The 9858-nt window shown below is 43.8% G+C and overlaps 1 protein-coding gene across 1 annotated transcript in view; it reads right to left on the bottom strand.

The window, feature by feature from the left end:
* The window catches only part of NFX1 (nuclear transcription factor, X-box binding 1), an 86885-nt gene that overhangs the window by 47536 nt on the left and 29491 nt on the right, over window positions 1-9858 (bottom strand). The window contains exons 8-9 of the mRNA XM_011926548.1: window positions 9405-9504; window positions 9110-9327 (exon numbers count right to left, since the gene is read on the bottom strand). Of these exons, the coding sequence (XP_011781938.1) occupies window positions 9110-9327; window positions 9405-9504 (318 nt within the window). The remainder of the gene's footprint in view (window positions 1-9109; window positions 9328-9404; window positions 9505-9858) is intronic.

Genomic DNA, 9858 nt, shown 5'->3' with positions numbered 1-9858 from the left:
GATCTCCTGACCTCGTGATCCGCCCATCTCGGCCTCCCAAAGTGCTGGGATTACAGGCTTGAGCCACCGTGCCCGGCCTAGTGGAATGCTTTCGACTCTGAAAGTCATCTGGGGATTATAAATAATCAGAAGCCATGATCCACAGTCTCACTGACTTGAGCTCTGTGAATATCTGGTGGTGCCTGCATCCATGACTAGGTTTAAGACAAATCCTGTTTCCAGGACCCTATGGGGATCACCTGGAGTCTCTTATGGCTACTGTTTACATGGTGTACTTTTTCTATTCTTTAACTTTCAGCCTCATTGTATCTTTGACTATAAAGATTGTCTCCAGGGCCTGGTGTGGTGGCTCATGCCTGTAATCCCAGCCCTTTGGGAGGTCAAGGCGGGCAGATCACAAGGTCAGGAGTTTGAGACTAGCCTGACCAACATGGTGAAACCCTGTCTCTACTAAAAATACAAAAAAATTAGCCAGGCACGGTGGCACCTGCCTGTAATCCCAGCGACTCAGGAGGCTGAGGCAGGAGAATCACTTGAACCTGGGAGGTGGAGGTTGCAGTGAGTCAAGCTCACGCCACTGCACTCCAGCCTGGGCAACAGAGCAAGACTCCATCTCTAGAGAGCATAAAGTTGGATCTCGTTTTATAAATCCAGTCTAAAAATTTTCTGCTTTTGGCTGGGTGCAGTGACTCATGCCTGTAATCCTAGCACTCTGAGAGGCCAAGGCGGGAGGACTGCTTGAGCCCAGCAGTTTGAGATCAGCCTGGGAAATAGAGTGAGATTCCACCTCTATAAAAAATAGATAAATCAAAACTCAAAAATCTCTGCTTTTGCTTAATTCATTCACATTTAAGTTACTCTTATAGCTGGATTTATGTCTGCGATTTTCAGTTCTCTGTAAGTCTCATGTCTTTTTTGTTATTCTAATACTCCTTTCCTATTTTCTTTTGCATTTTGTCAACATTTTCTATAGTGTAATTCCTTTAATTATATTTTTCACTACATTTTTTGAGTTATTTTCTTAATGGTCCCCCTGGGGCTTACCATATACATCTCATCAGAACTACTTCAGATTGATACTAACTCCCGTAAGATATAAAAAGTTTACCCTTACCCAGCTCTATCCTTCTCTCCTTTTGTGCAATTACTGTTATATGTATCATATCTATATGCTATAAACCCAATACTGCTTTGTCATAACTTTATATAATGTTATATCTATTAAAGAAGCTGAGAAAGAGAACAAATAGACATATTTACAGCTTTATTTATTTATTTTTGGAGACAGGGTCTCACTCTTGTCACTCAGGCTGGAAGGCAGTGGCATGATCATAGCTGACTGCAGTCTTGAACTCTTGGCCTCAAGTAATCCTCCCGCTTTAGCCTCTCGAGTAGGTGGGACTACAGGCACATACCATCATGTCTGAGTAATTAAAAAAAATTCTTTTAGGGATTGAATCTCACTATGTCGCCCAGGCTGGTCTTGAACTTCTAGCCTCAAGTGATCCTCCCACCTCAGCTTCCTGAGTAGCCGGCATTACAGGTGAGAGCTACCGTGCCCAGCCCTTTTTTTTTTTTTTTTTTTAAGGACAGAGGCTTGCTCTGTTGCCTGGGCTGGAGTATAGTGGCACGATCTTGGCTCACTGCAGCCTCAGCCTCCTGAATTCAAACGATTTTCCTGCCTCAGCCTCCCAAGTAGCTGGGATCACAGGCATGCGCCACCACACCAGGCTAATTTTTGTATTTTTAGTAGAAACGGAGTTTCATCATGTTGGTCAGGTTGGTCTTGAACTCCTGACATCAAGTGATCTGCCCACCTTGGCCTCCCAAAGAGCTGGGATTACAGGTATGAGCTACTGTGCTTAGCCTTCCTCTTTTAAAAAATTTACCACTTACGGCTTTCCTCATTTGTTCCTGTAGGTTTCAGTTGTGATCTGGTATCATTTTCTTATTCTAACACAACTTTGATCTCATCTATCTCCTTTACGCTATAATTATTAAATACACTTCTACAGGTTATAGGCCTAAAAATATAATTACATACATACTATTTTATACAGTTGTTTTTAAAATCAGTTGAGAAGAAGAAATATGCATTTTTTTTTTTTTTTTTTTGAGACAGGGTTTTGCTCTGTCACCCAGGCTGGAGTGCAGTGGCATGATCTCGCCTCACTGCAACCTCTGATTCCTGGGTTCCAGCGATTCTCCTGCCTCAGCCTCCCGAGTAGCTGGGACTACAGGCGCCTGCCACCATGCCCGGTTAATTTTTGTATTTTTAATAGAGACAGGGTTTCACCATGTTGGCCAGGATGGTTTCGATCTCCTGACCTCAAGTGATCCACCCGCCTCTGCTTCGCAAAGTGCTGGGATTACAGGTGTGAGCCACCACGCCCAGAAATATGCATTTATACTGCCTTTTATAACTACATAATCATCTTTATTAGTGCTCTTTGTTTTTTCATGTGGATTTGAAATTCTATTCAGGTTTACTTGCTTTTAGCCTGAAGAATTTCTTTTAGTACTTATTATAAGGCAAGTCTGCCTGCTAGCAACAAATTTTATTTTTATCTTTATTTTCTAAATAAAGTTAGTTACATGAGATGTAAGATTCCTGGTTGCCAGTTTTCTTTTCCTTTTTTTGAGATGGAGTCACTCTCTCTGTTGCCTAGGCTGTAGTTCGGTGGCATGATCTCAGCTCACTGCAAGCTATGCCTCCCGGGTTCACGCCATTCTCCTGCCTCAGCCTCCCAGGTAGCTGGGACTACAGGCGCCCGCCACCATGCCCAGCTAATTTTTTATATTTTTTAGTAGAGACGGGGTTTCACTGTGTTAGCCGGAATGGTCTCGATATCCTGACCTTGTGATCTGCCCGCCTTGGCCTCCCAAAGTGCTGGGATTACAGGCATGAGCCACCGCGCCCGGCCAGTTGCCAGTTTTCTTTCAGCACTTTGAATATGTTTTCTGCCTTCTGGTTGTTACATGTTCTCCATTGTTTCTGATGAGAAGTCCACTGTTAAGCTTACAGAGGTTCCCTTGTATGTGATAAGTCATTTTTCTCTTGTTGCTTTCAAGACTTTCTCCTTCTGATTAACTTTTAGCATTTTCATTATGTATCTAGGTGTGAATCTCTTTCCTACCTGGAGTTTACTGAGTTTCTTGGATGTGTAGGGGTTTTCATTAAATTTGAAAGTTTTTATCAATAAATTTGAAAGTTTTTATCTATTGTTTCACCAAATATTTTTCTGCTTCTTTCTACTCTCCTCCTCATATTCCCATCACATGTACACTGATACAGTTAAACATGTCCCACATTTCTGAGACTCTGTTCCTTTCTCTTTATTATATTTTCTCTCTGTCCCTTGGGTTATATAATCTCTTTCTTTTTTTTTTTTTGAGATAGAATCTCACTCTGTCACCCAGGCTGGAGTGCAGTGGCGCAATCTCGGCTCACTGCAAGCTCCGCCTCCCGGGTTCACGCCATTCTTCTGCCTTAGCCTCCCGAGTAGCTGGGACTACAGGCGCCCGCCACCAGGCCTGACTAATTTTTTTTTTGTATACTTAGTAGAGACGGGGTTTCACCATGTTAGCCAGGATGGTCTTAATCTCCTGATCTCGTGATCCGTCTGTCTCGGCCTCCCAATCCCAGCGTGGCTGGGATTACAGTCGCGAGCCACCGCACCCGCGAATCTCTTACAATCTATTTTCATGTTCACTAATCGTTTCTTCTGCCAGCTCAAATCTACTATTGAGCCCCTTTAATGAAGTTTTCTTCTTCCTTTGAGAAAGAGTCTTACTTTGTTGCCCAGGCTGGAGAGCAGTGGCATGATCACAGCTTGCTGCAACCTCGACCTCTTGGGCTCAAACAATCCTCCCACCTCAGCCTCCTGAGCAACTGGGATCACAGGCGTGTGCCACCCTGCCCACCTAAATTTAATTTTTTTTTTTTTGAGATGGAGTCTTACTCTCTCGTCCATGCTAGTGTGCAGGGGTGTGATCTCAGTTCACTGCAACTTCCGCCTACTGGGTTCAAGCAACTCTCCTGCCTCAGCCTTCCAAATAGTCGGGATTACAGGCGTGTGCCACCATGCCCAGCTAATTTTTGTATTTTTGGTAGAGACAAGATTTCACCATGTTGGCTAGGCTGATCTCGAACTCCTGATCTCAAGTGATCTGCCTGCCTCAGCCTCCCAAAGTGCTGAGATTACAGGCATGAGCCACTGTGCCTGGCCTAAGTTTTTAAAATTTTTTGTAGAGATAGGGTCTCACTATCTGCTCAGGCTGGTCTTGAACTCCTGGGCTTAAGCAATTCTCTTGCCTCTACTTCTCAAAGCACTGGGATTCAGGCATAAGCCACTGTACCCAGCCTAATGAATTTTTCATTTAAGTTATCCTACTTTTAAACTTCAGAATTTCCACTTGGCTCTTTTTTAAAACTAGTTTCTGCCTCTTTTATCAATATTCTCTATTTGATGAGACATCATCTTCACACTTTTCTTTACCTCTTTAAGCATGGCTTCCCTTCAGTTCTTTGAAGGTATTTATTTATTTTTTTTTTGAGACAAAGTCTTGCTCTGTTGCACAGGCATAATCTCGGCTCACTGCAACCTCTGCCTCCTGGGTTCAAGCAATTCTCCTGCCTCAGCCGCCCGAGCAGCTGGGACCACAGGCGCATACCAACATGCCCGGCTAATTTTTGTATTTTTAGTAGAGACAGGGTTTCACCATGTCGGCCAGGCTGGTTTTGAACTCCTGACCTTGTGATCCACCTGCCTCAGCCTCCCAAAGTGCTGGGATTACAGGCGTGGGCCACCATGCCAGACCCAGATCTTGGAACATATTTATTATGATTATCCTAAAGTCTTTGTTAAATCTGACATCTGGTTACTCTCACAGGCAGTTTCTGTTGCCTGTTTTTTCCCTGTTTCTTTGCATATTTCATAGTTTTTCTTGGAAACTAGACATCTTAGCTAATACAGCAACTCTGGATACTGCTTCCCCTCTCCACAGCTTGTTTTTGTTGTGGTTGCTTATTTATTTGTTTTGTGATTTGGCTAGACTATTTCAGTGAAGTCTATTTTCCCTACAGCATGAAGCCATTTGGATGGCACAGCCTTAGGGGTACAAACTGACCCTGGAATGACAGTGGTTTCAAGCAGGGCTCTCTTTGTCTCGATCCCCGATCTCTCTGTTAAACTGTGTGCCTTATTTGGATTACGCTCAGCCCTGATGACCCATTAATTGCAGTTCTATTGTTTTTGACAATGTTCCAGGGCATCAATTGCTCAGCAGTCTGATCCAATTAAATTTGGGCAGGAATAGTCTTTGCTGTAAGTCTTTCAGATTCGTTCTGACCCGAGGAGGGCTCCTCTTAGCTACCCTTCCCTGATTCTCTCTGATGAACTAGATGACCTACAGTTTAGTTACTGTTCTTTATTAAGGTATGCTATCATTTTCTAAAGAGTCCTTAGGCCTGTACTTCCCCACACTGTTTCAAATAAAGTCAGCTCCTTGGGAGAGTACTTCGGAGCTCTCTTTTGTTATGAACTGTCTCTCCCCCTGGGAAAGGTCTCTGAGGCACTACTCTGGGTGTTGGGTGGGATAGTAGCCTCCTGACTTATTGGCTTGCTTCTCTCAGTGGAACCTCCGCCCTACGAATGAGCTGAGGTGAGGACGATTAGGGCTCCAGTTCTGCTGCAAATGGGATGGAGCCTCCATTCTGTAAGCTTGGTGGAGAAAGGGAGACCTAACCTCTCAGCTGCACTCACTAGAATTTCAGCCTCTTCAACTTGGAGTTGGAGGGGAAGAGAAATGTTGACAATGTGGCCTTCCCAGTGAGATACGGTAAACCTGACTGGGAGTTGAGGGGAGAAGAAGCCCCATCTTCTTGTCCAACTTATCCTGAGTGGAGATTTGTCAAGCTGAGCTGAGGGGAGGAGGAAGGAACTGGCTAGGGCTCAATGCCACAGACTCTTGCTGTTGTTTACCAGAGTTTTAGTAGATTTTGTTGAAAAAATATGTCTTCATTTGATGTATGCTCTTAGAGCAATTCCTAGAGACTGTTTTTTTTTTTGAGATGGAGTCTCGCTCTGTCACCCAGGCTGGAGTGCAGTGGCATGATCTGTTCACTGCAACTGCTGCCCCCCGCCTGGGTTCAAGTGATTCCCCTGCCTCAGCCTCCTGAGAAGCTGGGCTTATAGGCATGTGCCACCATGCCTGGCTAATTTTTGTATTTTTAGTAGAGATTGGGTTTCATCATGTTGGCTGGGCTAGTGCTGAACTCCTGACCTCAAGTAATCTGCCCGCCTCAGCCTCCCAAAGTGTTAGGGATTTCAGGTGTGAGACACTGTACCCAGCCTCCAGAAACTTTAAATGGTTGATTTTTTTTTTTTTTTGAGACAGGGTCTCGCTCTGTCAGTCAGGCTGGAATGCAATGCTGCATTCATGGCTCACTGCAGCCTCAACATTCCAGGGTCAAGTGATCCTTTTGCCTCAGCCTCCCAGGTAGCTAGGACCACAGGCACGTGCCACCATACCCACGTGAATAAAAAATATTTTTGGTACACACAGGGTCTCGCCATGTTGCCCAGGCTGGTCTCAAAATCCTGGACTCCCACCTCAGCCTCCCAAAGTGCTGAGATTATAGGTATGAGTCACCATGCCCGGCCTCGATGGTTGCTTTTTCATAGTTCTCCCCAGCTTTGTTTGTTTTACTGGGAAGCAGATATATGGGAGCTCCTCATGCTACCATCCTTAAAGTAGAACTCTATCCAGTCTCTTGTACTGAAGCTGTGCTTCTGGGATGGAAATTTCCTACTGAGTGGGATACCAAAAGACCTAAGCAAGCTTTCTATAGATAAGCTAGGTTTGAACAAACCCGACAGTCGTTGTTATCACTAGTCATGGGCTTGTCTCTGAGCTTCTCAGACAACTCAGCCTATTTCCTTAAAGGTTTTCCATGATATCTGCTGAGGTATAGCAGGTACCCTCTTATCCCTTAACCTGGTCTTGTCCCATCCCAAGGTCTGTTGCTGCCAGCTACTACCCTTCTCTTGCTCAAGTCCTTTTGCATTGCCCATTTCACATTTCCTTCTTTTCTCATCACCAACAGGATATGTGAGTGCCAGGGTAGGATTTCTGGTCATTATATATGAAATTCTTATAAAATTGACTCATGTGCTTCCTGAAAGGGGATTTGATTTAGAAGTCATTTGATCTCCGTATCACAGACACATTTTCATGGCAAGCAGAGAACCAACAGATGATTGGCTTTCCTAATGCAGCTGGAACGTGTATTAAAATATAAGAAGAGAGTACTTCTCCTCTATACACAACTTTAAGGTCAGACTGAGAAAAAGGATTAAGTAGGGTGTTCCCACTGATTCACGCTGGCACTTGAAAGAAACGTGAACTCTCTCTTTTTGATGAAATGGAAACCAAACCTAAAGATTCTAGCTTTACCTCAGAAAATACATGGTTAGTTTTAGAAATAACTTTCCTATTCAATCTCAGTTGCCTACTTACCATTTTTTCTAAATGCATGGTCTTTCAACACCCACTCAGGAGAGAAGTTGCCAAGTCATTGCAAAACTGCAGACATATACTCCCCAAAGACTGAGTCAGATAGGCTCAGTAGAGTATTACTTTGTATCTAATTCCAATGAGCTTTTTCTGGTTTCTATGTCCAAGTAATCAGAAGCCAAAAATCAGAAGAAAGGGGGAATCATTAAAAGCAGACAGGCAAACATACTAAAAGCACTGACAAGAATACAAACAACAAAAAGCTTCAACGAGCAGATACAACAATTCGAACTGCTCAGTGGTATGGGGCATTAGTCTGAGAAACCTCAGCAGGCCCAGGGCATCACTGTATTCAGTGTTATAAAGGAACTGGAGTTCATAAAAATGATGGCTCTGGGTCAGTAAGAGAGAAATTACAACACCTTCAGTAACCTCTGTTCAAACATGAAATGTAAATTTTAGAAAAATATTCATCTGGCTGGGCATGGTGGCTCACGTCTATAATCCCAGCACTTTAGGAGGCCAAGGCAGGCGGATCACCCAAGGTCAGGAGTTCAAGACCAGCTTGGCCAACATGGTGAAACCCTGTCTCTACAAAAATACAAAAAAAAATTTAACTGGGCATGATGGCAGTTGCCTGTAATTCCAGCTACTCGGGAGGCTGAGGCAGGAGAATCATTTGAACCCAGGAGGTGGAGGTTGCAGTGAGTCAAGATCGTGCCACTGCACTCCAGCCTGGGCAACAGAGCGAGACTCTGTCTCAAAAAAAAAAAAAAAAACCTCCGGAAAAAAAAAAAAGAAAAATATTCATTCAAAATTGTTTTGAATAGGTGCTATCCTCAGCTACATGGGAAACTTAGCTACACAGACTGACATTCTTGAATGATCTAAATGGCTGAGGTTTTACTGTACTTACAATTTTAGTTTTTTGGCCAGGTACGGCAGCTTACACCTATAATCCCAGCACTTTGGGAACCCAAGGCGGGAGGATTACTTGATGCCAGGAGTTCGAGACCAGCCTGGTCAACATGGCGAAACCCCGTCTCTATTAAAAATACAAAAATTAGCTGGGCGTGGTGGTGTGCGCCTGTAGTCCCAGCTACTTGGGAGGCTGAGACACAAGAATCATTTGAGCCCAGGAGTCGGAGGCTGCAGTGAGCCAAGATTGTACCACTGCACTCGAGCTGGGGCGACAGAGCGAGACTCTGTCTCACCCACAATTAGTTTAGCATGTTCCTATTATGTGAAAATGCTTTTCAACACTTGCTGAACCCTGGATTGGTATAAATACATACGGCGTTCATAATAGTACAGGCTCCTAAGAGAAATAACCCCTATGGATCCGTAACTCACCACAGTTGTCCAGAGTTAACAATAAAATACCTGAATCAGAGAGATCACTTGGGCAAATGTATGGGTTTTCGCAAGCATATTTTGAGAAGAAAAGAAAAAGTACCTACATAAATTTGATCATAATATTTAGAAACCTCTGATATTGTAACTGGCACTTACTTCCACGTTGCTTAAGCACTCACTGCTGCCAAACATTTACAATAATATTTTTAAAGCTTACTTTACGCTTACTAGTTACCTAAGGAGCCACAAGGCAGAGGCTTGCCGCACACTTTTCCACATGAAGGCACAGGGTCCATGCATGTTTTCCGACCACTACTTCCAAGTTCTAGCAATTGGCTGAGAGGAGTTTGGCCACAGGGGCAACAGCGCACCAGTGGGGGGAGCCGTGGGCATGGCTGGCAGGGCTGAGGGTGACACACTTGCGAACATGTATGGTTACCGCATTTCAAGTCCCTGTTAAGAAGAACACACTATTATATAATTGTATAAAGTGCAGCTTTAGTTCAACTGAGGAAAATGTGAAACCTTACTTGCCACATATCTTTAAACAGCTGAAATCCCCAAATCCATCAGACTTTCCTACATCGGTTCCACATAACACATCTCGGGAGGTGCTGCCGCAATAGCATACTTGAAGAGAAAATTTCAAAAACAAAAAATTAGTAACATGTATGGGTTCTTAAAATATCCCAAATAATCTGCAAGAAAATACAAAATGCGGGCCCAGCACAGTGGCTCATGCCTGTAATCCCAGCACTCTGGGAGGCCAATAGAGTACTGATCAGACCTCATGCAGAAATAGTATAGTCTATACAGCAGCTCTAAGACCCACCTAAGAGCTTTACCATAGGAAGAAATAAAAAAGGCCTTGTCAAACTATTAATATCTCATAATGCCTCTGCAGCACATTCCAAGAACAGCATCAGAGTGAAGCAACCTTTTTTTTTTTTTTCTTCTGAGGCAGAGTCTCGCTCTGTCGCCCGG

This window comes from Colobus angolensis, unplaced genomic scaffold, assembly GCF_000951035.1.
Source record: "Colobus angolensis palliatus isolate OR3802 unplaced genomic scaffold, Cang.pa_1.0 Scaffold690, whole genome shotgun sequence".
NCBI classification, from domain to species: domain Eukaryota; kingdom Metazoa; phylum Chordata; class Mammalia; order Primates; family Cercopithecidae; genus Colobus; species Colobus angolensis.
Note: the sequence above shows the minus strand (reverse complement) of the source record. Positions and strands in the feature narration are given on the sequence as shown.